The sequence below is a fragment of the Piliocolobus tephrosceles genome, chromosome 5 (assembly GCF_002776525.5).
Source record: "Piliocolobus tephrosceles isolate RC106 chromosome 5, ASM277652v3, whole genome shotgun sequence".
Classification (NCBI taxonomy): domain Eukaryota; kingdom Metazoa; phylum Chordata; class Mammalia; order Primates; family Cercopithecidae; genus Piliocolobus; species Piliocolobus tephrosceles.
This window is the reverse complement of record NC_045438.1, coordinates 126,198,185-126,225,567: the sequence shown is the minus strand read 5'-3', so window position 1 is coordinate 126,225,567 and position 27,383 is coordinate 126,198,185. Positions and strand designations below refer to the sequence as shown.

Genomic DNA, 27,383 nt, shown 5'->3' with positions numbered 1-27,383 from the left:
TCTTTTTTTGTTAGATTTATTTCTAGGTGCTTGGTTTTTTGGGGAGGGCAGGGAGACATTGTTTTTGTTTTTGTTTTTGTTTTTGTTTTGAGGCAGAGCCACATTCTGTTCCCCCCGCTGGAGTGCAGTGGCGCAATCTCAGTTAACTGCAGCCTCTGCCTCCCGGGTTCCAGTGATTCTTCTGCCTCAGCTTCCCAAGTAGCTGGGATTACAGGTGCGTGCCACCACACTTGGCTAGTTTTTTATATTTTTCATGGAGATGGTGTTCTACCATGTTGGCCAGGCTGGTCTCAAACTCCTGACCTCAGGTTATCTGCCCACCTCGGCCTCCCAAAGTGCTGGGATTACAGGCGTGAGCCACCGCACCTGGCCTGTTTTTGGCTTTTCATGTTATGGGAAATTTTTTTTAACATTACTTTGTATTTGCTTATAGAAATACATTCGTTTGTGTATATCAGCCATTTATCCAGCCACTTTTTCCACATTCATTTATTCTAATGATTTATAGATTTTTTTTTTTTTTTTTAAGATGGGGTCTGTGTTGCTCAGGCCATTCTCAAATTCCTGGGCTCAAGCTATCATCCTGCCTCAGCCTCCCAAAGTGCTGGGATTACAGGCATGAGCCACTGTGCCTAGCCCGTTTGTATATTCTTTTGGATTTTTCTGTGTACATAATCATATCACCTGTCATCCATGAATAATGGCAATTTTAGTTCTTATTTCCAATATTTATATATTTTACTTCATTTTCTTTATTATACTGGCTGGGACCTCAACTACAGTGTTAAATACAAGTGGTAGATAAAAGCAGAAATCTTTGTCTCGTATCTCATCTCAGGGGGAAAACTTAATATTTTACCATAAAGTATGATGTTTTGCTTTGGAGTTTTGTTTGCTTGGTTTTTGTTTGATTGATTGTAGATACTCTTTTATCAGATTAGAGAAATTTTCTCAATTCCTAGTTTGCTTTAAGGTGGTAGTATTGTTTAAAAGAGGGAGCCTTGTCATATTGCCCAGCCTGCCCTCAAATTCCTGGTCTCAAAACAATCCTCCCACCTCAGTCTCCCAAGTACCTGGGACTACAGGCATGTGCCACTGAGCCTAGCTTGGTTTTTGTTTGGTTTTTGTTTTTTTTTGAGACGGAGCCTCCCTCTGTCGCACAGGCTGGAGTGCAGTGGTGTGATCTCAGCTCTCTACAACCTCTGCCTTCCGGGTTCAAGCGATTCTCCTGCCTCAGCCTCCTGAGTAGCTGGGATTACAGGTGCGCACCACCACGCCCGGCTAATTTTTATATTTTTAGTAGAGATGGGGTTTCGCCATGTTGGTCAGGCTGGTGACCTCGTGATCAGGTCAGACTCCTGACCTCGTGATCCACTCACCTTGGCCTCCCAAAGTGCTGGGATTACAGGCGTGAGCCACTACACCCGGCCGGTTTTTGTTTGTGTTAAATCATGAATATATGTTTAATTTTCATGAATTCAGGAGCAGCATTGCATGGTATGATCAAATGGTTTTTTTTTTCTCCTTTTGTCTGTTAATAAAATTATTTAATTTTTTTTCAAATGTTTTATTACTTTTATGTTAGGGAAATAAACCAAACTTGGTTGTGGTTTATTATCCTTTTTCTATATTGCTTGATTCTATTTGTGCACCCTTATTTGTGAGAGAAATTAAGTGATAATTTTCTTTCCTTGTTATAGCCTTTTGGGGTTTTGGTAGTAAGATTAAAGAGGACTCATTAATTGAATTGGCAAGTATATTCTGTTTTCTGGAAAATTTTATGTAAGATAGGTATCGCTTTTGTTGTTGTTGTTGTTTTGTTTTGTTTTTTGAGACCAAGTCTCGTTCTAGCACCCAGGCTGGAGTGCAGTGGTGCAGTCTCAGCTCACTGCAGCCTCGACCTCCTGTTTGCAAGTGATCTGCCTCAGCCTCCCAAGTAGCTGGGACTACAGGCATGCACTACCACACCTGGCTAATTTTTTTTTTAGTGTTTGTTGAGTTGGGGGTGGGTGTTGCTTTGTTGCCCAGGCTAGTCTTGAACTCCTGACCTCAAGTGATCCTTCCACCTTGGCCTCCCAAAGTGTTGGGATTATAGGTGTGAACCACTTATTCCTTATTACTTTTGTAATTGCCCAACAGATTCTTCCTGCCCACTGTACAGATAAAATCAATTCACTGAGACCACAGCATTGCGATACAGAGAGAGTTTAATTGACAGGAGGCTGGCCACAACACTTGGGAGACAGAGTTTTTACTCAAAATCTCCTCCTGAAGGCTTGGAGGTTAGGGGTTTTCGAGTATAATTTGGTGAGCAGAAAACTAGGGAGGAGGTGATGCTGATTGGTTGAGGAGGGCGTCATTAGGGTTTGTGCTGAGTCCACTTGTGGCTGAGGGTCAAAGGACTGGTTGAATCATGGATCACAAGTAATGCAAAAGTCTGAAAAGGCATCTCCAAAATGTCACTCTTAGGTTCTACAATAGTGTTGTTATCTATAGGAGTAATTGTGGAAGTTATAAATCTTGTGATTACTGGTTATCATTTAACTTACATTTTAGCATAATTCAGGCCCCTTTCATCATCTTAACCTTGTGAACTTTCATTAGTTTTATAAAGGCAGTTTCCTTTTGGAAAGGGCTATTATCTTCCTTGCTTTAAGGTTAAACTATAAATTAAATTTCTCCCAAAGTCAGTTTGGCCTACACCCCAGAATGACCAAGGACAGCTTGAAGGTTAGAAGCATGATGGAGTCAACTATGTCAGATTTCTCTTACTGTCATAATTTTGCAAAGGCATTTTACCCACTTAAATATTTAGAAGAATTCTCCAGTGTAACCATTTAGGCCTCAAGATACCTTTCTGGAAATGATTTTATAGCCAGTTAAAAATTTTAATAGGACTATTCAGATTTTCTATTTCTTGTTTCTCTTCTGATAACATACGTTTTTTTCTTGGGAATTTGCTAATTTAATTTAAATTTCCATTTATATTGATTTAAATGACACCTAATATTTATTTTCTATTTAATACATTTCAGATCTGTAGGTCTTGTAGTATTTTTTGTAATCCTTTTTTAAATTTAAATTTTTCTGTTTTTCTTACCAGTCTTTCTAGAGATGTATACTATTTTTTTTGAGACAGGGTCTCGCTTTGTCACCCAAGCTGGAGTGCAGTGGCATGATTTCAGCTCACTGCAATCTCTGCCTCCCAGGTTCAAGCCATTCTGGTGCCTCAGCCTCCCAAGTAGCTGGGACTACAGGCATGCACCACCACACCGGGCTAATTTTTGTATTTTTAGTACAGATGGAGTTTTGCCATCTTGACCAGGCTGGTGTCGAAATGGTCAAGGCCTTGACCGGTCCTGGCCTCGTGTGATCTGCCTACCTCAGCCTCCCAAAGTGCTGGATTACAGGCATAAGCCACCATTCCCGGCCTAGAGATGTATATGCTTATTAGTTTTTTCAAAGAACCAACCTTTAGTTGCATTGATTTATTTTTCCCCTTTTATGCATTTGCTTTGTTTTATTATATTCTTTCCCTTTTCGTATTTTCTTTAGATTTATTTTGCCATTCTTATGTAGTTTCTTTCCTTTCGTGACCACCAATGTAATTTCTTTATAGATTATTAGATCATTTCCTTTGAACCTTTCTTCTTTTCGGATGATTTAAGGCTTAAGTTTCCATGTAAGCATCTTGTTATGTGGCAAATGAGGGTCGTTTAGAAAGGTTTGTTTTGCAAGTTCAGATGAACTTAGGTAATAAAGGATGCCCCTTGCCTTCCTGGGAAGTGAGAGGACACTTTACAGAAGGGAAATGTATGCTCTGTTTTTACAGCTTTTCTTGTGTCTCCTATCATCAGTTGCCTTTGCTCAAAATAATCCTTATGCCAAAGTGGCATATTTTGGGGTGGCATATTCTGTAGGGACCAGACCCACAGGTCGGTGGGTTGTCTCCGTGTGCGGAGACGAGAGATTGTAGAAATAAAGATACAAGACAAAGAGATAAAAGACAGCTGGGCCCGGGGAACCACTACCACCAAGACGTAGAGACCGGTTGTGACCCCGAATGCCTGGCTGCGCTGTTATTTATTGGATGCAAGGCAAAAGGGGCAGGGTAAGGAGTGTGAGTCATCTCCAGTGATAGGTAAGGTCATGTGGGTCATGTGTCCACTGGACAGGGGCCCTTCCCTGTTTGGCAGCTGAGGCAGAGAGAGAGGGAGAGAGAGAGACAGCTTATGCCATTATTTCTGCACATCAGAGACTTCTAGTACTTTGACTCATTTTGCTACTGTTATCTAAAAGGCAGAGCCAGGTATACAGCATGGAACACAAAAGCGGACTAGGAGTGTGACCACTGAAGCACAGCATCACAGGAGACGGTTAGGCCTCCAGGTAACTCCACAAGAGGTGGAGGAGTAGAGTCTTCTCTGAACTCCCCCGTGGAAAGGGAGACTCCCTTTCCCGGTCTGCTAAGTAGCGGGTGTTTCTCCTTGACACTGACACTACCGCTAGACCAGGGAACCCTCTGGTGGCCCTGTCTGGGCATAACAGAAGGCTTGCACTCTTGTCTTCTGGTCACTTCTCACTATGTCCCTTCAGCTCCTATCTGTGTATGGCCTGGTTTTCCCTAGGTTGTAGTTGTAGAGCGAGGATTATTATGATACTGGAATAAAGAGTAATTGCTACAAACTAATGATTAACAATATTAATATATAATCATATCTATGATCTATATCTAGTATAACTATTCTTATTTTATATATTTTATTATACTGGAACAGCTCATGCCCTCGGTCTCTTGCCTCAGCACCTGGGTGGCTTGCCGCCCACAATATTCAAGTTCTCTTCAGCAGATAGAGTGAGGTGGATCACTTTAGTCCAGTCAAGGATTTAAATGTCTCCAGGTTGTTTTGACAAGACTCAGTCTTACCTGTACTTCATCCCCACCCCTGACACATAACTCCCTAAGGGTTCTCAATTGAGAGCCTGGAGTTCTTTCACTCTATAGGAACTTGAACACTAATGTTGCTTCCTTATGTAACTTCAGAATTTGGTAAATGTCTTTAGGGAAAAACTAGAAGAACGTTGAACTCAGTTCCCCCTGCTCTTTTTCTTACTGGGATTCTGGCCTCTCTAACACCCTGGGATGGCTATAGTCTCAGCAAGTTTTTCTCCCTAATAATGACAGTTCTGTACAGATTTTGTAACCACACAATGGGTTATCTTGCTCGCTGCCCAGATAGAGCCGATTTATCAAGATGAGGGAATTGCAATGGAGAAAGTTTCGTACACAGAGAGCTGGTTAAGTGAGAGACCAAAGCTTTATTATCACTCAAATCAGCCACTCCAACAATTTAGAGCCTAGATTTTTTTTTAAAGATGGTTTGTTGGGCAGGGGGTGCTAGGAAATCCGGGATGCTGTTTGGTTGGGTCTAGGGTGGAATCACAGGGAGTTGAAACTGTCCACTTGTGCTGAGTCAGTTCCTAGGTGGGGGCCGTAAGACCAGATAAGCCAGTTTACCAGTCTGGGTGTCTCCAGCAGGTCCTTCAGAATGCAGGGCCTGAAAAATACCTCAAACACCCATCTTAGGTTTTACAATAGTAATGTTGTCCGTAGGAGCAAGTGGGGGAGGTTAGTGATTTTGTGGCCTCTGGCTGCAGGACTTCTGAGCCATAATTTCTAATCTAGTGGCTAATTTGTTGATTTTACAAACACAGTCTGGTTCCCAAGCAAAGAGGGAGTTTGTTTCAGGGAGAGGCCATTACCATCTGTGTTTTTTTTTTTTTTAGTTTGTTTTGTTTTTTGAGTCAGGGTCTCGCTCTGTTGCCCAGACTAGAGTGCAGTGGTACAATTGTGGCCCACTGCAGCCTCGACCACCCAAGTTCGAGCCAACCTCCTGCCTCAGCCTCCTGAGTATCTGGGACTACAAGTGTGCACCACCACACCTGGCTAAGTTTTTTATCTTTTATTTTTTAGTAGAGACAATGTCTTGCTATGTTGCCTGGGCTGCTGTTAAATGGATCATGAGCCTTGCAATACAAAATTGAATATGAATCATATAAAATGAATAAAAACTATAGCATAAGTAAGTCGTAGTTTTGTTTTTGTTTTTGTTTTGAGATAGAGTTTCGCTCTTGTCACCTAGGCTGAAGTGCAGTGGCACGATCTCAGCTCACTGCAACCTCCGCCTCCTGGGTTCAAGCAATTCTCCAGCCTCAGCTTCCTGGGTAGCTGGGATTATAGGTGCCCATCACCACACCCGGCTAATTTTTTTATTTTTAGTAGAGAGGGGATTTCGCGACATTGGTCAGGCTAGTCTGGAACTCCTGACCTCAGGTGATCCGCCCACCTCAGCCTCCCAAAGTGCTCAGATTACAGGCATGAGCCACTGTGCCTGACTGATAGTGGTAATGCTTTTTAAAGCAAAGTGAATTGTAGGCATAAACATTAAGAAAGGCCAGGCACGGTGGCGCACACCTGTAATTCCAGCACTTTCGGAGGCCAAGGCAGGCAGATCACTTGAGGTCAAGACTTCAAGACCAGCCTAGACAACTTGGTGAAACCCTGTCTCTACTAAATATATATTAAAAATTAGCCAGGCGTGGTGGCACACACCTGTAATCCTAGCTACTTAGGAGACTGAGGTGGGAGGATCACTTGAACCCTGGAGGAGGAAGTTGCAGTGAGCCAAAATTATGCCACTGCACTGCAGCCTAGGTGACAAAGCAAAACTCTGTCTCAAAATAATAATAATAATAATAATGTTTTAGGGTGTTAAGTACAAGAAATATATGCCAAGAATAAATACCAAATAATGTCTGGTATTTAATGTTGAAAATTACTTTGAAAGGTTAGCAACAATTTCCTAGCATAAGGTGATAAAGCTAAGAACCTAAGGTCTTTTATTTTTCTTTTCTCTTTGTAACTTTGAAAAATATGCTTCTTTTGTTATCTTTTAGAAGTAGAAATGCCTGAATAACTCCGCTGGTTTTTGTTTTGGTTTGGTTTTTTGGGTTTTTGTTTGTTTTTAAGAGTCAAGGCCTTTCTTGTTGCCCAGGCTGGCCACGAAATCCTGAGCTCAAGTAGTCCTCAACCTCAGCCTCACAAGTAGCTGGAACTGTAGACATGAGCCACTGTGGCCAGCTACTTCCCTGGTTTAATGGAACATTAGTAATGAACCACCCTAGTAGTAGTAGTAGTACTAGTAGTAGTAGTAGTCGTCGTCGTCGTCATAGTAATGAACCACCCTATTATTATTTATTTTATTATTATTATTTGTTTAATTGAGAGAGTCTTGCTCTGTCACCCAGGCTGGAGTACAATGGCATGATCTTGGCTCACTGCAACCTCTGCCTCCTGGGTTCAAGCAGTTCTGCCTCAGCCTCCTGAGTAGCTGGGATTACAGGAGCCCACCACCATGCCCAGCTAATCTTTGTGTTTTTTAGTAGAGACAGGGTTTCACCATGTTGGCCAAGCTGGTCTTGAACTCCTGACCTTAAGTGATCCACCCACCTCGGCCTCGCTTGCTGGGATAACAGGCATAAACCACTGCACCCAGCCTATTTTTTTTTTCGACACCCCATAAAGACAATTAAAATCCAATCCGAAAGTGTGCAGTATGTGAACCATCTCTGTTAACATTCACCTGAAACTAAAAATGCTAATAAGTGCCTTGATTGATGGGGGTTTACATTCTAGCAATATTAAGTTGTCTCTCCACCAAACTTCCTTTTACTGCCTGCTTTAAGTGCTGAAGTTTTCAAAGGTATATTTAACTGTATAGATTTTCTACTTGTCTACTGACTTTAGAATTTAACATCTATATTAGAATACATTTTTAGTATATTCTTAGACTTCTGTCTTCTGCATTTTTGTTCCTACTTATTTGGGGTTTTTTTGTTTTTTGTTCTTGAGACAGGGTCTCACTCTGTCACGCAGGCTGGAGTGGCATGATCATGGCTCGCTGCAGCCTTGACCTCCCAGGCGCCGGTGATTTTCCCACCTCAGCCTCCTGGGTAGCTGGGAATACAGGTACATGCCACCACACCCAGCTAATTGTTGTGTTTTTTATGGAGACAGGGTTTCAGTGTGTTGCCCAGGCTGGTCTCGAACTCCTGGTCTCAAATAATCCGCCTGCCTCAGCCTCCCAAAGTGCTGGCGTTACAGACGTCAGCTACCACACCTGGCCTTGTTCTACTTTTTGATGAAACTTTTTCTGTTGCTAATTACCTGATCTTGACTTATGTGAGACCTGTTTAAGTTGTCACCCAGTATCAATAACACTCTAGAATCCTAGGGGAGATTTGCTATTGAGGCTGGAAAAAGTCAGGGGGAGGATCCGTGATCTTCTGTATCAGAGTAAAAAATTAAGTATTCAAAGTAACATTAGACTTTCTGACTCTATTAGGGCAGATTAACACCATCAAAATGGCAAAGAGCAAAATGTTTGAAGTTATATTGTGTTATGGAGGTTATGAAAGGGCATGGCCCACATTGTAGGTAGAAATAGAAATTGTTAAGCCTTTTTGTGGGAACAATTTGGTGATATCATTAAAATTTATTATGTGCATGCTCTTTAACCTATTACTTCCACTTGTAGGAAATTATTCTATAAATATTCCTACAACTATACACAGTGGATATTTGTTGCAACATCTTTTTTAATAGCATAACACTGGAAACAACCCAAATGTCTGACCAGTAGAAGCCTGGCTAAATTAAATCTGATACGAAAGTAGACCTGGTTAAAAAGAATGACGGACATTTGTATGAACAATGTATGTAATATGTAGGTAAAAAATGTACAAAACAGTATAATATGCTATCCTTTGTGGGAAAGAGATAGATACAATTATATATACTTGTGTATACTTAACATACACTTTATGTATTTATGCATTTTATATATGTGTGTGTTATATAGTATATACTCTAATTTTATACATATATAAAAACACAAGCTCTGTAATTATATGTATATAAAATACATATACCCATACCATCTCTTCAAGAATATGCAAGGAGCTACTATTAACAGGGTTTGCCTTTAGAAAGAAGACCTCAGGAGCTAGGAGACTTACTGACTGACTTTTCCCTATTGCATTTAGTATCATTTACATATATTTTCTTATTCAAAATAAAATATGTATACACACACACAAAAAAAATAAAACTATTAAGGAAATTAAGATAAAATATTGCTTCATACTGAGTTCTAGAGAATCTATGCATAAACCTCTGGATCCTAGAATAATTATACCATACCATTATAGGTGTCTAAATGTCTCAGTTAAGAACAATTTGCAGCCTGATTCAGAGCCCCCACCCTGAATTATCTTTGAATAATGAGCCTTGGAACTGTCTTCTAACATCTTTCTGGCATCTGATATAATTGTTGCTTCATACACGTGGCAATTGGAGTAAGTAATTGTTATTTAGAAATACACAGTAATGCATTTATGATATATAGTTGTGTTACAAAAGGTTTAAACTGACGGAGCTAAACAATGTTGGTGACTTTTTTTAGTTTTCTTAGTACGTAGTTTTTGATTACCATGCACTCTGATAAACTTTGTTTTTAGGCTCGAATGCTCATCACAGAAGAAAACTTGATGAGCATTATCATTAAGACTTTTATGGATCATTTGAGACATCGAGATGCCCATGGCAGATTTCAGTTTGAACGATACACTGCTTTACAAGCCTTCAAATTTAGGAGAGTACAGAGCCTTATTTTAGATCTCAAGTAAGTTTTCGTTTAATTATTAAACCAGTTGCAATTTATAGAAAGTTGATGTTTATGTTAATTGCCACTGTCACTTTTATCTTGTTCAGGTATGTGTTAATTAGCAAACCAACTGAATGGTCAGATGAGCTGAGGCAGAAGTTCCTAGAAGGGTTTGATGCCTTTTTGGAATTACTAAAATGTATGCAGGTATGTAAAAACTATTAGACTTTTCTTTTTCCTTTTTTTTTTTTCCTCTTTTCTCTTTTTGTTTTATTTTTATTTTTTATTTTTTTTACGAGATGGGGGTCTCCCTGTGTTGCCCAGGGTGGAGTATAGTGGCTAGTCATAGACACAACCAGAGTGTACTATACCTTTGAACTCCTGGGCTCTGGCATTTCTCCTGCCTCAGCCTCCTAAGTTGCTTGGGACTAGAGGCACAGGCACAGGCCCAGGCCTGGCTTCTTTGTTTTTGTTATTGTTGTTGTTCGCTGAAATGAACAGCTTTCTGTCTGCGCATCTTTTCATTTTGTGCACATTTCCAAAAGATCAATTTGGATGGCTGCAATTCAGACCAGGAAGCCCCTCTTTAATTGGAGATTCTTAGAAAGGTATGGAGCAAAGGAGATCCCAGCAAAGATTCTGCCATCTACTGCTCTTGGATTTTTTCTGTGTTGGTTGTTCTGTTTTGTTTTGTTTATGAGAGGGAGTCTCACTCTGTCACCCAGACTGGAGTGCAGTGGCACAACCTCAGCTCACTGCAATCTCCACCTCCAGAGTTTAAGTGAATATCCTGCCTCAGCCTCTCAAATAGCTGAGATTACAGGTATACACCACCACACCAGCTAATTTATTGGTTTTTTGTTTATTTGTTTGTTTTGTTTTGAGACTCCTTTTTTTTTTTTTTTTTTTGAGACAGAGTCTTGCTCTGTCACCCAGGCTGGAGTACAGTTGCTCAATCTCGGCTCACTGCAAACTCCGCCTCCCCGGTTCACGCCATTGTCCTGCCTCAGCCTTCTGAGTAGCTGGGACCACAGACGCCCGCCACCATGCCCAGCTAATTTCTTTTTTTTATTTTTAGTAGAGACAGAGTTTCACCGTGTTAGCCAGGATGGTCTCGATCTCCTGACCTCGTGATCCACCCACCTTGGCCTCCCAAAGTGCTGGGATTACAGGCATGAGCCACCGCGCCCGGCCAATTTTTTGTATTTTTAATAGAGACGGGGTTTCACCAAGTTGTCCAGGCTGGTCTCGAACTTCTAACCTCAAGTGATCCACCCACCTCAACCTCCCAAAGTGTTGGGGTTACAGGCATGAGCCACCGCACCTGGCCAGTTTTGGGGTTTTTTTTTTGTTCTGTTTTGTTTTTTGATACAGAGTTTCTCTGTTGCCCAGGCTGGAGTACAATGGCACAATCTTGACTCACTGCAACCTCCGCCTCCTGGATTCAAGTGATTCTCTGACCTCAGCTTTCTGAGTAGCTGGGATTACAGGCACCTGCCACCATGCCCAGCTATTTTTTGTATTTTTAGTAGAGACAAGGTTTCATCCTGTTGTCCAGGCTGATCTCAAACTCCTGACCTCAAGTGGTCCGCCTGCCTCAGCCTCCCAATGTGCTGGGATTACAGGCATGAGCCACTGTGCCAGCCACTTTTGTATTTCTTTGGTTTCCACTAATGTTCTTTCTTTAGAGGTTACAAGTTTATTTTTTTAATATGCTTTCTTGGAAGTATAGTCAGGTTATTTGAGAAACTGTAGTGATTTTTGATTTTGCTTTTTAATGTTTCCATGTTTCTTTTTCTCTCCTTCGTGTGATATTTATATAATACAGTGTAGACCTTTTTCCCCTGTTTAATTCTCTTTTTAGGAAACATCCCTATATACAAAACAGAATCTAGAAGTAGAAACGAACAGGTATATTTAACCAGTTATAACTGTAAGAAGATAGGTGACGTCTCTAAAAATCTGAGCAAGTACTATTATGATTTATTTAGTAGCCACCTGGCTTTCTTAAGAAAAGGAATGACCAAAGTTGACTTATCATTTTTACTTTTATTTATTTGAATTCATTTTTATTTATTTTTTAATTTATTTTGGAGGTGTAGTCTTGCTCTATCGCCCAGGCGGGAGTGCAGTGGTGGGATCTTGGCTCACTGCAACATCTGCCTCGTGATTCTTCTGCCTCAGCCTCCTGAGTAGCTGGGATTACAGGTGCATGCCACCACACCCGGCTAATTTTGTATTGTTAGTAGAGACGGGGTTTCACCATGTTGGCCAGGCTGGTCTTGAATTCCTGACCTCAAGTGATCCACCCACCTCGGCCTCCCAAAGTGCTGGGATTACAGGCCTAGGCCACCATGTCTGACCTGACTTATCATTCTAGTTCCTAGGTTAGGTGGTAGTTCATGGGTGTTTAATTTATTATAATACTACTATGTTTTTCATGTATCTATAAAAACAGTAGCTACTTTGGTCATTTTTGATACTTGAAGTATTCTGTATTCTCTATTATTTAATAAGTTCTGACATACTAGAATAGTTAGGCTAGTTTCTGAACAGTAATTTTAATTAAAAGCTATTTATTGTTTTGTCTTCTTTCAGGCTCTATGAAAACTTTTAATTGCATATTAGGACATAATATTTAAAGTTTAATATATTAAAAATACAGTTATAAATTCAATAACATTTTAAAAGCTTGTCACATTTCTTTTAACAATTTTTTCTATAGACAATAGAGCTAAAAAGGAAGGATTATTGCAGTGAAATATTGAAGTATTTTATTGCCTAAAACAGATCTTGGAAGATACCTCTGAAATAATGCATTTATTGGGATTTTTAAATTTATATTTTAGACAATGTTAAATAAACACATAATTTTAAAAGCTATTACTTTTCATAGTACTTGAAGTTTCCTGTTAAAACTTATACCTTCTATGTTTTTATAATCAATATATATTTCTTCTACATTACTTCTTAGGTTTCCATATAAAAGAACAACTATAATTTTCATTCATATATAATTTTTTCACTTCCTTTAAGGGAATGGATCCAATTACACGTCAAGTAGGACAACATATTGAAATGGAACCAGAGTGGGAAGCAGCCTTCACACTACAAATGAAATTAACACATGTCATTTCAATGATGCAGGACTGGTGTGCTTCAGATGTGAGTTTCTTCTAGGTGCGGGAGATAGGAGGAAAGTGGAAGAGGGAGGAATAAGCAGAATCCTAAGTAAATTTCGAGCAGACCTAGAGAAAATAGTGGTGATACTTAGTTCATTAAACAGCGTATTTTCCTTCTCCACCTATAAACTGAGTAAAATTTTAAAATTCTACAACTTTAGGAAAAGCTTGAAAAATAGAGAAGGAAATAATCCAAATTGTCTCTTCCTATTTTTTTCTTTTTTTTCATAATCCCTTCTAGACTTTGAGAATATAAAAATGGTAGTTTGTAAATTTATTCAAAAATAAAATTTTATTATTGGTACATTTGTCCTGTGTCTTAAAATTATTTTGGCCTTCCTTGGCGATAAAGTCTAGATGAGAGCCTGTATACGTTACGAGGTTAGGGAAGGTTTCTGTAAGGTCTGAACAATGTGTAAAAGTTAATGGAACAAAGAGTAAATGATATTCGTGACTGAGAAGACAGCTGCATTATAGTCTGTGATGACAGGGACTAGGGTAGTCCTAGGAGCTATTGAAAGGTCTGTGGTTGAAGCATAGAAGTAGAGAACAGAGATTTGGGCACAGGAGTGATTTTTCAGGGCCTTGGCCATGTAAAGAAGTTTTGAATATAATTCTTTTTTTTTTTTCTTTTTTTTTGAGGCACAGCTCACTCTGTTGCCCAGGCTAGAGTGCAGTGGTGCAATCCTGGCTCACTGCAGCCTCGACCTCCCCAGGCTTAGGTGATCCTCCCACCTCAGCTTCCTGAGTAACTGGGACAACAGGCTCTCACCACCACACCTGGCTAATTTTTCTATTTTTTGTAGAGACATGGTTTTGCCATGTTGCCCAGGCTGGTCTTGAATTCCTGGGCTCAAGTGATCTGCTTGCCTCAGCCTCCCAAAGTTTTGGAATCACAGGCGTGAGCCACCACACTCAGCCTGCATTTTATTTGAATTGAAGTGGGAAGCCTTCAGAGATTACTGTCTCTCTATTAAATTCCCTGCTTCAACTCTTGCCTCCTTTATCCATTCTCCATACAGTGACATGATTCAATTTACATGTTTTTTTAAAATTGCTCTGTATGGAGAATGGATGAAGGGGGCAAGAGTCAAAGCAGGAATTTAATAGAGAGATGCTTGGCAATGCCTTAGAGTTACTAGAGATACAGAAAACTAGCAAGTTTTGAGAGAAACTTAGAAGATGAAGTTACCAGCTTGGTAATAGATTGGACAATGGGGAATGGGGGAAAGGAGGGTACTGGAATAACTTCTAGATTTCTGTACTATATGGGTAAATGTATCATACACTGAGATGGCGGACATTGGAAGAGGGACCAAGTTTGGGAGGGAGAATTGAGTTTGGTTTTGCCCATATTGTTATTTGAGGTACTTACTCATTGAATTTGAGGTGTTTATTCAATGTTGTAGAAACTCAACCTTTTGAGTAACTTACAGAAAAACCCTCTTTTTTAGGAAAAAGTGTTAATTGAAGCTTACAAGAAATGTCTCGCTGTACTGATGCAGTGTCATGGTGGTTATACTGATGGTGAACAACCTATCACACTAAGCATTTGTGGACATTCAGTGGAAACTATCAGATACTGTGTTTCCCAAGAAAAAGTTAGCATTCATCTCCCAGTTTCTCGCTTACTTGCAGGTAAAGCGTTTCCCCTAAAAAAAACCCTAAAATTATCTTTTAAATTATTGTTTGTGGTTAATATCTGTGAATACTTTGTGCCAGACGTTATTCTATGATTTCTACATCATTAACTTATCCAATCATCACATCGTCCTGTGAAGTAGGTGGTATTATTAAGCTTGCTTCACAGATGGGAAGACAGAGGCATAGAGAGTGACTTGCTTAGTAAGTCACACAACAAGAAAGAATCAGTTGGCATTATGAGGAAGTTTGGCACCAAAGGCCATGTTTATAGCTGTTATACCGTAGTGCTTCTTTAGATTTAACTACAGATACCACATGTTTTATCATTTCACCGAATCCAGCTTCAAAGTCTGTGTTGTTAACATTCAAATTAATCTGTTATTTAAGCAATTGCTAATCACTTGAAGCCACCCTACGTTTTCTCTTCTTTTTTTCTCTCCCTCTGAGCTGTTTCGTATATTTATTGATAGCCTTTTATGCAACAGGTCAAGAACAAGGCCATAATGGGGTGATAATTCTTTTAATTTCAAGTAGTTGATTTATAAGCCACTTGTAATTAATTGCTGGAATGTCTGAAGCTGCCATCTTACGTGGCCAAAGTCTTTAAATATGTACTTATCCATCTCTGCAGACTCATTTCAGTACAGCTTTCATATTTCTTGATTCTAGGTATTCTTGCTCACACACTCTTGTTTTCTTTAGTTTCATTTTAACTCAGAGAACAGAAAGAAATTTTGAAGGTATTTTTACTCATTGTAAAATATGTAGTTTATGTTAAGTTTGTGGCTCAGTAGCTTAATGTGATGTGAGGGTGTGTTTTTTGTTTTGTTTTGTTTTTTTTCTGGAGGAGATTATAGAGAATTTGTTTCATTTCTTCCTTAAATGTTTGACAGAATTCACCAGTGAAGTCATCTCATATGATGCTTTAGTTTTTGGAAGGTTACTTGTTATTGACTCAATTTCTTTAATAAATATGGACCTGTTTAGGTTACCTGTTTCTCCTTGTGTGAGTTTTGGTAGTTTGTGTCTTTCAAGGAATTGATCCATTTCATCTAAGTTATCAGATTTGTGGGCCTAGAGTTATTAATATTCCTTCGTTATCCTTTTAATGTACATGGGATCAGTAGTAATGATTTCCTCTTTCATTCTGAAGGCATTTTTTTTCATTGTTCTGAGACCCATCGCATTATCCCACTGATAGACCCTTGCTGTGGGTATATTATTGAAGTCATGGTAATTTAAGATAATTACTTACTGTGAGGCTTATAAAGTTGTTATTCCTAGACATATGAATATTAAAATGGTGCAATAGACCATTACCTAGAATGAAATCATGATCGTAAGAAGAAATCTCTCTTATTTCTATAACTTATTCAGGCCCAGTTTTGTTATAAGTGTTTTGAGCAACTGAACTGTCGATCCTCAACACAAGCAATTAATGGCATGGTGTTGTGGAAAAGTACTGGATAGAAGGCAAGAAAGTGAGGCATGCATGGGAAAGTAGCACACAGAGCAGTGCGGCATGCCCTGCGCATGCGATTTAAAAAAAAAAAAAGCAAGAAAGTGAGTAGTGAGTCCTGTCTCCAACTGAGCCACTGATCTCTTCAGTGAGACTCTGTCTCAAAAAAAAAAATCTAATTTTATGGGAGGAAGCTAATGCTGATAGTTACCTACAGTGAAAAAAGTCGATACTCTAAAAATGTACTAATTTCTGCCTAGGTTTTTGCCTCCCTCAAAGCTGTTGTGTGAATATTTTTGAGTATTCATTTTCTTATATTTGATAAACCTTAGCCTAACTGCTTATAATCTAATTGGTAATCTAAGTAAACCTACACAAAACAGTTCTTGGACAGTTTGAAGCAAGTGCTAATGGAGTTTGAGCAGTAAATGTTGAGAATAAGCTATTAGAATGGCATTAGTAGTGCAAGTTTTCCTAGATGAAGAAAGCCTCAAACCAGGCTTGAGTAAGTGGCCAGTATATATTGATAAGACTTTAAAGGGTGTCCTCTGTTTAAGCAATAGCATAAACAGAACACATTCAGAATGAACTGAAGGCCAGGCGTGGTGGCTCATGCCTATAATCCCAGCACTTTGGGAGGCCGAGGCCAGCAGATCACCTGAGATCAGGACTTCGAGACCAGCCCGGCCAACATGGCAAAACCCCGTCTCTACTAAAACTAAAAAAATTAACTGGGCATGGTGGAGTGTGCCTGTAGTCCCAGCTGCTCTGCTTGGGAGGCCAAGGCAGGAAAATCTCTTGAACCCGGGAGGCAGAGGTTGCAGTCAGCCAGGATCCCTTGAGGTTAGAAACTAAGGAGGCTTTGATCCTAAATCGGAAGTTCTGGGGAACTTAATTCAAAGGTCTGTATCAGTGAGAACCGTGATTCCAGGGCCAGTTTCTCCATTCAGTGGCTAGAAGGATCTCTCACTGCTCTACTTTAAATGGGAACAAACTCCATGGCCCAGTGAAATACAACTCTTAAAGCTGGCGTAATGTATATATAAATTGTTTTGATAGCTTTTAAAATGTCATCAGTGTATATTAGTACATACAACTAAGACTAGTTCTAAGTGTACCTTTGATAACAGATTCATGAGAAGCATTAAAAAGCCTCTATTAGCCGGGCGTGGGGGCGGGCGCCTGTGGTCCCAGCTCCTCAGGAGGCTGAGGCAGGAGAATGGTGTGAATCCGAGAAGCAGAGCTTGCAGTGAGCCGAGATCATGCCACTGCACTCCAGCTGGGCGACAGAGTGAGACTCCATCTCAAAAAAGCAATAATAATAATAATAAGCCTCTTATGAATATAGTTCATTTTATATCTTAATTGGTAATTTGATAGGTTCGTAAAGAGAAAAGAAGTCAGATGTAAAGTTGAGTGAATATTTAGGGTATTTTTCCTAAATGATTTTTACTGATAGAAATACTGTTTTTTGTTTCTTTCATGCAGGTTTACATGTATTATTAAGCAAAAGTGAAGTGGCATATAAATTTCCAGAGCTCCTACCTCTAGTAAGTGATGCTAACATTTAAAAGTGAATACCTATTTATTATGTTCCTTGTATTTGAAATCACTTTGAAACACATTTTTAGTTTGGGTTCTCCAGAGGAACAGAACCAGTAAGATATTTGTGTGTGTGTGTGTGTGTGTGCACGCGTGTGCGCATATACATACTTACACACACACACACACAGAGGGAGAGAGAGAGAGATTTGTTATAAGGAACTGGCTCATGAAATTACGGGGGCTGAAATCTGGCAAGTCTGAAATCTTCAGGGGAGCCTAGCAGACTGGAGAGACCCAGGGAAGAGTTGATGTTGCATTCTTGAGTATAGTGGCTGTTATAAAGGCAGAATTCCTTCTTCCATGGGGGACGTCAGTCCTTTCTCAAGGCCTTCAACTGAAATGATGAAGCCCACCCATGTTTGGAGGGTAATCTGCTTTACTCAGAGTCTACGATTTGTTTTTTTGGTTTTGTTTTTGTTTTTGTTTTTGTTTTTGTTTTAGACAGAATCTCACTCTGTCACCCAGGCTGGAATGCAGTGGCGTGATCTTGGCTCACTGCAACCTCTGCCTCCTTGGTTCAAGGGATTCTTCTGCCTCAGCCTCCCGAGAAGCTGGGAATACAGGCACCTGCCACCACTCCCAGCTAATTTTTGTATTTTTAGTAGAGACAGGGTTTCACCATGTTGCCCAGGCTGGTCTCGAACTCCTGATCTCAGGTGATCCACCTACCTCAGCCTCCCAAAGTGCTGGGATTACAGGCATGAGCCACCATGCCCAGCCAGTCTATGATTTAAATGTTAATCGTGTAAAAAATACCTTCATAGCAACATTAGATTGGTGTTGACCATAAATGGTATACCATAGCCTTGCTAAGTTGATACATAAAACTGACCATCACACAAACATATCTTAATTAAAATAAATAAGGCCGGGCACAGTGGTCCACACCTGTAATCGCAGCACTTCGGGAGGCTGAGGTGGATGGATCACCTGAGGTCAGGAGTTTAAGACCAACCTAGCCAACATGGCAAGTCCCCATCTCTACTAAAAATACAAAAATTGGCCAGGCATGTTGGCTCATGCCTGTAATCGCAGCTACTTGGGAGCCTGAGGTGGGAGAATCTCTTGAACCTGGGAGACCGAGATGGCACCACTGCGCTACCCCCTGGGTGACAGTAAGACTCTGTCTCAAAATGATAATAATAATAATTTATATTGTGTTTTATAAAAGCGTTTATCCCTGTCGACCAAACTTCTTTCTAGAACTGATTTTATGTGTGTGTGTTTTTTTGTTTTCTGTTTATTTTTTGTATATATAGAGTGAGCTTAGCCCACCCATGTTGATAGAACACCCTCTTAGATGTCTCGTTTTATGTGCCCAAGTACATGCTGGAATGTGGAGAAGAAATGGGTTCTCTCTAGTAAACCAGGTAAGTGTTCTAATTCTATGAAGAGTTTTCATTCCATTCTTGGCTTCTGTGAAGGTTGTAATTTTCAGTGGACTTAATTTTCAGTGAAAGCTGAGGATCTATATTAAAATTGTTTGAAAAGATTAATGATAAAACAAAAGTTTCTTAAAACTTTTATTCATAGTTTGTCAAGAAATAATATAAAAAGTAGAAATGAACAACAGTGGTCATGATTTTTACTTGAAATAATTTTTTAGAACAAAGTTGGATATTAAAAAACAAAAATCCAGATTTTATCTATTTAAATTAAATTGAATTAAAAGATAAAGTCCTTTTAATATAGCTGTAAAGTTGAGGTTTGACTTTTTATACACCTCACATAGGCTTGGAATGAATTTTTTTTTTTTTTTTCCAAGATCAGACAAGATCTGGCACATTTGGGGTGGTATAGCTGTAAACAGATTTTTTTTTCCTCCTGTTTTTGGTAGCTCCTAACCTTCCTGAGACCACAACCTTTTACTTTATTCGGAGACCCAGCAAGTTAGCTGCAAAATGTGAACCATATCATGACCACTGTAATGTGAAAATCTGTAATTAATTAATCTATACTAAGATAGTTGTTAGAAAAACCACATCACACACATGCACACATTCTTGTACAAACTTGTGCTTTTGGGAAAGGATTGGGAGAGAGAGAGCCTGAACCAATAAAAACTATTTACTCAATATAATTACTTGTTTTTTTAGATTTATTACTACCATAATGTGAAATGCAGACGCGAGATGTTTGACAAGGATATAGTAATGCTTCAGGTAATGAATTAAAAGCATTGAACTTAAAGGTTGTGGGGAATCTTTGCTGCTTGTTATTTCCATAGAATTGAGTCACTTTGTTGATCACTCCCAAATCTATAACTCCAGCCTAGCCCTATCTCCTAACCTCCAAACTCACATGGCTAACAGCCGTTAGATCATTTCCATCTGTATTTCTTAGACACACTTCAGATTAAATGTGTTCAAAATAACTCCTCATATTTCCTCCATACCTTCTTCCTGTCTTCAGTTCCCTACCTTGGTGAATTGTTCCACAGTCTACCTAGTTGCTAAAGTCATTTACCTGAAAGCCATCCTTTCTTCCTTGTCCTCTGGTTCTTTAACTAATGTTAAACCTCTTAGTTTAAACCCCTTAAACTAATTTTCAAGGACTGCGATACTTAAAGTACATTGAAGTTCCCTGAATTTGCCATATTCTCATACATCTTAAACTCTGCATATTTCTTTTCCTCCCTAAGTTACCCACCCCTTCCTTTTCCATTTACCTAGCTAACTTACTTTCCTGCTTGTCTTTGTGTTTACTTTAGCATTACTTCCTCCAGGATGCCTTCCCTGACACACTAAAACTTGGCTACATGTCCCTTTTGTGAGGACCCTAGCATGGTATTTAACCCTGCCATAGCACTCACAACCTGGATTGTGATTACTGTTTACTCTTCAGCATCCTACCCCCACCCCACCAAACCATGGCAGTTATATCTTGTTTCTTTTTTTGTCCCTTTGGCCTTGCATAGTGCTTGTCACATGGTAGTTGTTCTCTGTTACTGCTGAATGGATTTAGTCATTATAGAAAAATAAAGCTGGCCGGGTGCAGAGGCTCACACCTGTAATCCCAGCGTTTTGGGAGGCTGAGGCGGGTGGATCACCTGAGGTCAGGAGTTTGAGTCCAGCCTGGCCAACATGGCAAAACCCTGTCTCTACTGAAATTACAAAAATTAGCCTGGCGCGGTGTCATGCGCCTGTAGTCCCAGCTACTTGGGAGGCCGAGGCAGGAGAATCACTTAAACCTGGGAGGCGGAGGTTGCAATGAGCTGAGATCACTCTGCTGGACTCCAATCTGGGCGACAGAGTGAGACTTCATAAATAAAGTAAAAAAAAGTGTATTTCAAAAAAGTATTAGTTCAGAACAAAATCTAGGTTGATTTATAATTTATACAAATGGAAGTAAAAGAGAATTGAAACTAATATTTAAAAGCTGTCACTTCAGTTAGTATAATGCTTACCAGAAAAAAATAGGTTAGGAAATCTTGATAATAATTTAATATGATCGATATTTTTAAAATACTAGAAGGTTAATTAATCTGCCACATTTCCAAGTTCAAACAGTGATCAGTGAATGCCAAAATAAAATTTTGGCACTGAATTCATAGGAATACAATTATTTCAAAGCATTAGAAGGAAAGAGAACTCATAGCCGTATTACTGTGCTGGGTGGGCTTAGGTTTGGGGCTTGTGTGTTTGTATTTTGTTTTACCAATTTAGATTCCTTTCCACACTTGTCTGCTACCACAAGTAGGGATTGAGGTTAAATGAGTTTTCATCTTTTATTGGGATTGGTGAACCTTTTAGGTATTGGTAAATTGCTTTCTCTTGTGCAAGCCAAACTATCTCTAATTGTTTCAATAGTGGCCCCTTTGACCTTCCTCTTTTCCTTTATCTCAAACGTTAAAAAAAAAAAAAGACAGGTGTCTCCATGATGGATCCAAATCATTTCCTGATGATCATGCTCAGCCGCTTTGAACTTTATCAGATTTTCAGTACACCAGACTATGGAAAAAGATTTAGTTCTGAGATTACCCATAAGGTAAGAACATGTTTTATGAAACTACAACACATTGCTAAAGAAGCATCTTTCCTCCTTTTTGGATGTGTTAATCCTTTGAGATTATACAATATGCCTATTCTTATCTCTGAACTTTATCTTCCCTCACTCGTTATAGGATGTTGTTCAGCAGAACAATACTCTAATAGAAGAAATGCTATACCTCATTATAATGCTTGTTGGTAAGTTTAAATTGAGGCATTTAATAAATTACACTGTCGTTTATAGTAGCAAATAGTTTGGAATTTCTGGCCTGTGTTTCCCTTGTTTTGAGAGGATACTCAGTCTTAGGGGAAGAGAATTGGAATATTTCTCTTTTTCTCTCCTCTGGTTACTGTAATATTGAGAGTAACAGTGCTTTGGAAGAAGGAGAAAATACAACTACTGAAGCAGGATAAACTGGAAGACTGTATGTTGCAAGGTGGTGGCGGGGGGTTTGGGGGACAGGAGAATTTAGCAAGCAAGGAATAGGATATTTAAAATCTATTTACTCTTGATTCATATCTTAACTATGTTTCTCTCCATGGGTTTGTGGTACAAAAGTATCTTCTTGACTTCAGATACAATAATTCCAAGCTAAAGGAGACCTATGGCTAATAGATGTGGATTTCTTTCCTTATTACCTATATTTTCAGTCCTTTACTACTGTTTTAGATCCCCTGTAGTCCACAGAGCAGAGAATCCTGGCTACTGTCAGGAAATTATACCAATGAAGAAGGTCTCCAAAGTTGATATTTTGTTTGCCACTAGATAGAAGGGGAAAGGAAGGCTCTCCTCCTTGCTGCCACAAGGAGAATGGGGTAAATGCAGTTTCCTTGACCACATTTAATCCCTTCCCACATTTCTGATCCCATTCTTCGGCAACAAGAACTCTCTCCACTGCCTCATGTGTTGGGTCTGAGACACAGAAGCATGGTCAGGAGCTACTCTCTCCCTGGCTTATTGCCAGAACAGTCCTTACTTTCCCATTGCTCAGACAGACTTAGAGAAATATAACACGCTGCATGAATTGTAAGTATATATCACAAAAGTATTGTGATGATGTTAAATGTATGTATATATACTTTTTCATTTTTGACAGGAGAGAGATTTAGTCCTGGAGTTGGACAGGTAAATGCTACAGATGAAATCAAGCGAGAGATTATCCATCAGTTGAGTATCAAGCCTATGGCTCATAGTGAATTGGTAAAGTCTTTACCTGAAGATGTAAGTACCTACATTTCTAAAAAGAAAACTGTGGAAACTTTTCACTATCAGTCTAGAAGCTATAGATTTACTTCTATATACCTTTCTCATAATTGTAAAATCTACTATCATGGGATGTGTATAATTCCAGTCACTCTTACTATAAATAATCAGAAGAGCATAGGAGTAGAAAACAGAATAGTAGGCCAGGCGCAGTGGCTCACGCCTGTAATCCCAGCACTTTGGGAGGCCGAGGTGGGTGGATCACGAGGTCAGGAGATAGGGACCATCCTGGCTAACATGATGAAACCCCATCTCTACTAAAAGTACAAAAAAATTTGCCAGGCGTGGTGGCAGGCGCCTCTAGTCCCAGCTACTCGGGAGGTTGAGGCAGGAGAATGGCATGAACCTGGGAGGCAGAGCTTGCAGTGAGCCAAGATGGCGCCACTGCACTCCAGCCTGGGTGACAGAGCGAGACTCTGACTCAAAAAAAAAAAAAAAAAAAAAAGAATAGTAATAGAATCTTTTCTTTTCCAATAAAGCCTTAAAGAAGATAAGGGCACTAAACAAAAAGTAAGCCCAAACCTCAGAACTAATGTTTGTACCCCATAGAAAGAGATCATTATAGAGTCTTTAGTACAAAGTTGCTATGGGTATGGATAATGCTTTATAACCTAGTGTATTGAGGAAGGGAGTCAGAAGTGCCTACTCACCTATGTTGAGTAGAATAAATAATGTTTTCCTAAGCTTTTTCCTTTTTAGCCTCCAGAGAGTCTTCTTAATGATGAGCCCTTGTTTCATTTTAGTGAATGTAAAATAATAGTGACAAAGACATTCATAGGTTAAATTGTAACTGTTTTTCCTTCCAGGGGTGATAAGTTCCCCAGCAACCTATATTTCAGCCATGGGGCTTTTCAGAAACTTAACCCTTATAATTGAGAAGGGACTTTATTTTCATTGAGGCTTTTCAAAATGTTTGCCCTAATTTGAAACATAGATCAAAACTTTCAACCTTAACATTTATTTTTCTGAGATTTCAACCTGTCTTATCTTTGTTGCACAGTAATACTTTTAAGCTTTGTATTATAAATATTTCAAACATCTATAGATATTAAAAAACGTAGTTTAACAAACCCATCACCAGCTTCAATAGAGGCCAGTCTGGTTTCATCTATACCCCAACCACTAACCTCTGTGCCCCACTGTATTATTTCCTAGAGAATATTGGATTTACCATTTCGTCTATAAATAGGACTATATGTATCTAAAACAGTGATTCCTCAACTGAGGACAATTTTGCCCCCGAGGGGACATCTCTGAATGTCACTACTCAGGATGGCGTGTGGGGTGCTACTGGTATCTAGTGGGTAGAGGCCAGGGATACTGCTAAACATCCTGCAATACCCAGGACAACCCCCCACAACATACCTGATCTGAATGTCAGTCATGCTGAGGTTGAAAAACTCTGATCTAGAAAATGAGGACTCTTAAAAAAACCCTATCTTTATATTATCACACTTTTAAAAACAATAATTTATGTATCTCTCTCTCTAAATAAATATATATAGAGAGAGAGAGACAGAGTCTGGCTGTGTCGCCCAGGCTGGAGTGCAATGGCACGATCTTGGCTTACTACAACCCCTGCCTCCTGACTTCAAGCGATTCTCATGCCTCAGTCTCCCAGGCAGCTAGGATTACAGGCGCATGCCACCACACCTGGCTGAATGATGAATAATTTCTTAATGTCACTAAATAGCTAGTCAAGATAAAAATTACTTGTACCGCTTTAATGCAGGAAGTGAATCCCAAGTTGTTCAATTAGGAAGCAGTTATAATTTAGCCTAAACTTTAAGGAACAATAAAATTTCAAAACATTTTTAAAGTGGTTTAAGCCTTATATAAGGCGATTGTCAGCTGGGCACAGTGGCTCACACCTGTAATCCCAACACTTTGGGAGACTAAGGTGGGCAGATCACAAAGTCAGGAGTTCGAGACCAGCCTGGCCAACATAGTGAAACACCATCTCTACTTAAAAAAATAAAAATAAGGCCGGGCGCGGTGGCTCAAGCCTGTAATCCCAGCACTTTGGGAGGCTGAGACGGGCAGATCACGAGGTCAGGAGATCGAGACCATCCTGGCTAACATGGTAAAACCCCGTCTCTACTAAAAATACAAAAAATTAGCCGGGCAAGGTGGCCGGCGCCTGTGGTCCCAGCTACTCGGGAGGCTGAGGCAGGAGAATGGCGTGAACCCGGGAGGCGGAGGTTGCAGTGAGCTGAGATCCGGCCACTGCACTCCAGCCTGGGCGACAGAGCAAGACTCCGTCTCAAAAATAATAATAATAATAAAATAAAAATAAAAATAAAAAAATTAGCCAAGTGTGGTGGCAGGCGCCTGCAATCCCAGCTACTCGGTAGGCTGAGGCAGGAGAATTGCTTGAACCTGGAAGGCGGAGGTTGCAGTGAGCCAAGATCACACCATTGCACTCCAGCCTGGGTAACAATGCAAGACTCCATCTCAAAAAAATAAAAAATAAAGTGATTGTAACTGTATTTCCCAAACATTTTAAAGAATTATTTATTCACAGAACTATTAATATCTTGTCTTGAATGAGATATGATTTGGGAAGTGCTGTTGTACTGAAAATAGACAAGAAATTAGTACAACTGTTTTATAAAATACCAGAAGTATTTTACATAAATTTTAAAAAATGTTTTATATAGTTTGTGTTTTCATTTAATTATTTTAGAAAGCTCTTACCTTGATTCCATATGGTAGTGACTTTTTAAAAATCATAGTTTTATCTATTTTATGTATTTAAAAATAATATATCAATTTGAATGAACATCAGCTTACCAAGTAAGTGTGTCTAGTTTTGTATAAATCATTGTGTTTGCTGTGGAATCCCCATCTGTGAAAATGGAGATAAGGTGTATCTACCTTAGGTTGTTATGAGGGTCAATGAGATAAAACGCAATGCTCAGAGTGCTAGTAGTTATTATTAACATGAAACACACTTGTGTCCTGTACCTTTAGGAGAACAAGGAGACTGGCATGGAGAGTGTAATTGAAGCAGTTGCCCATTTCAAGTGAGTTTACTTCCTATTATTTCACATTCTTTTTTACTTTTCCAGTACATTCATTTTTCTTAGAGTGTTTTCTTTGATGCAACCGAGAATGAAGTTGCAGCTTTCAGAGAGTGACAGACATTTTCAAATTATAGCTCTGAATTAGATCTCTCACTGACATTTCACTTTTCTGATCTCACCCTGTACTCAGCAACGTAAAGTGACATTGTGAGGGTTTTCATCATATTCAGAATAGGTGTTCGTAGCTGATGGTTTCAAATAGTAGAAATTAACCTCAGCAGTGATCTAAGTAAATGCATTATAATTTCTTAAAACTGCTTTCTTTGTTTTTATTTGAATGTGCCGCCTAAATTGTGGGATAGCCTCTCAATACCGCTTTCTCCAGTGTCCACCGTCTTCCCCAGTCAATAAACTGGTTTATACCCTTAAAGATATTGAGGCAGTTTCTTAAGCCTGTTTTTTCTTTCCTTCCTACCCCAATGACAATGTATTCATTTTTTTTAACCCACTATAAATTTTTGAAGATAGTGTTTTTATTTTTTGTCGGTTATAAAGACAATACTTGCTTTTAGAAAAAATATGGAAAAGCACAAAGAAAAAATATTACCTATAATCCAACCACTCAGATTATTTCTATTATGTTTGGATGTATATCTTTCTAAATTTTTTTTTGTATACTTGGAACACATACTTATAACAAAAAATGAGTTCATTTTATATTTACTATTCTATAACCTTTTTTAAAATTAAATAATGGAATGTTTCCATGTATTTGTGTCTTTGCAGGGGTTTTGTTGTTTTTATTGGGTTTTTTTAGTTTTTACATAATACACTTTGTTAGTACATATAGGCATACTTCATCCTTTTTCACTTTAGCCTGGGCGACAAAGTGAGACTCAAGTGCAGTGGCATGATCTTGGCCCACTGCAACCTCTGCCTCCTGGGTCCAGGCAGTTCTTCTGCCTCAGCCTCCCAAGTAGCTGGGATTACAGGCACCTCACCACCACACCCGGCTAATTTTTGTATTTTTAGTAGACATGGGGTTTCGCCATGTTGACCAGGCTGGTCTCAGACTCCTGACTTCAGATGATCGAGCCCACCTCGACCTCCCAAAGTGCTGAGATTACTGACCTGAGCTATGGCGCCAGGCCCTTTTTCACATCCCTGTAGTCATGTACTGTAATGTATCTAACCTCTTTCCTGTAAGTGTAATACATAACTTCCAGATTTTCTCTTATAAACAAATATTGAACATCCTTGTACATACAGCATTAACAAGTGTATCTTTGACTGTGAAAGTGACGATTAGCTAGATCAGAATGAAAGCTTGTATTACATTTTGATACATACCTCCTAATTGCCTTCCCAAGAAAAGTCATCAATTTACACTCTGACTAGCAGTGTATACACTAAGAGTGCCCTGCAACTTTATCAACACTTTAATATGAGCAGTCTTTTAGTACCTTATTTTAATTTGCATTACCTTAAT

General features: G+C 39.3%; 1 protein-coding gene across 6 annotated transcripts in view; it reads left to right on the top strand.

Moving 5' to 3' along the window:
- UBR2 (ubiquitin protein ligase E3 component n-recognin 2) overlaps window positions 1-27,383 on the top strand; it is a 123,315-nt gene that overhangs the window by 52,317 nt on the left and 43,615 nt on the right. For all 6 annotated transcript variants that reach the window (XM_026455484.1, XM_026455483.1, XM_026455488.1 and 3 more), the window contains 11 exons: window positions 9,580-9,743; window positions 9,833-9,932; window positions 12,762-12,890; window positions 14,362-14,545; window positions 17,499-17,560; window positions 18,875-18,985; window positions 19,712-19,777; window positions 21,480-21,602; window positions 21,739-21,802; window positions 22,702-22,826; window positions 25,842-25,894. In XM_026455484.1, the coding sequence (XP_026311269.1) occupies window positions 9,580-9,743; window positions 9,833-9,932; window positions 12,762-12,890; window positions 14,362-14,545; window positions 17,499-17,560; window positions 18,875-18,985; window positions 19,712-19,777; window positions 21,480-21,602; window positions 21,739-21,802; window positions 22,702-22,826; window positions 25,842-25,894 (1,181 nt within the window). The remainder of the gene's footprint in view (window positions 1-9,579; window positions 9,744-9,832; window positions 9,933-12,761; window positions 12,891-14,361; window positions 14,546-17,498; window positions 17,561-18,874; window positions 18,986-19,711; window positions 19,778-21,479; window positions 21,603-21,738; window positions 21,803-22,701; window positions 22,827-25,841; window positions 25,895-27,383) is intronic.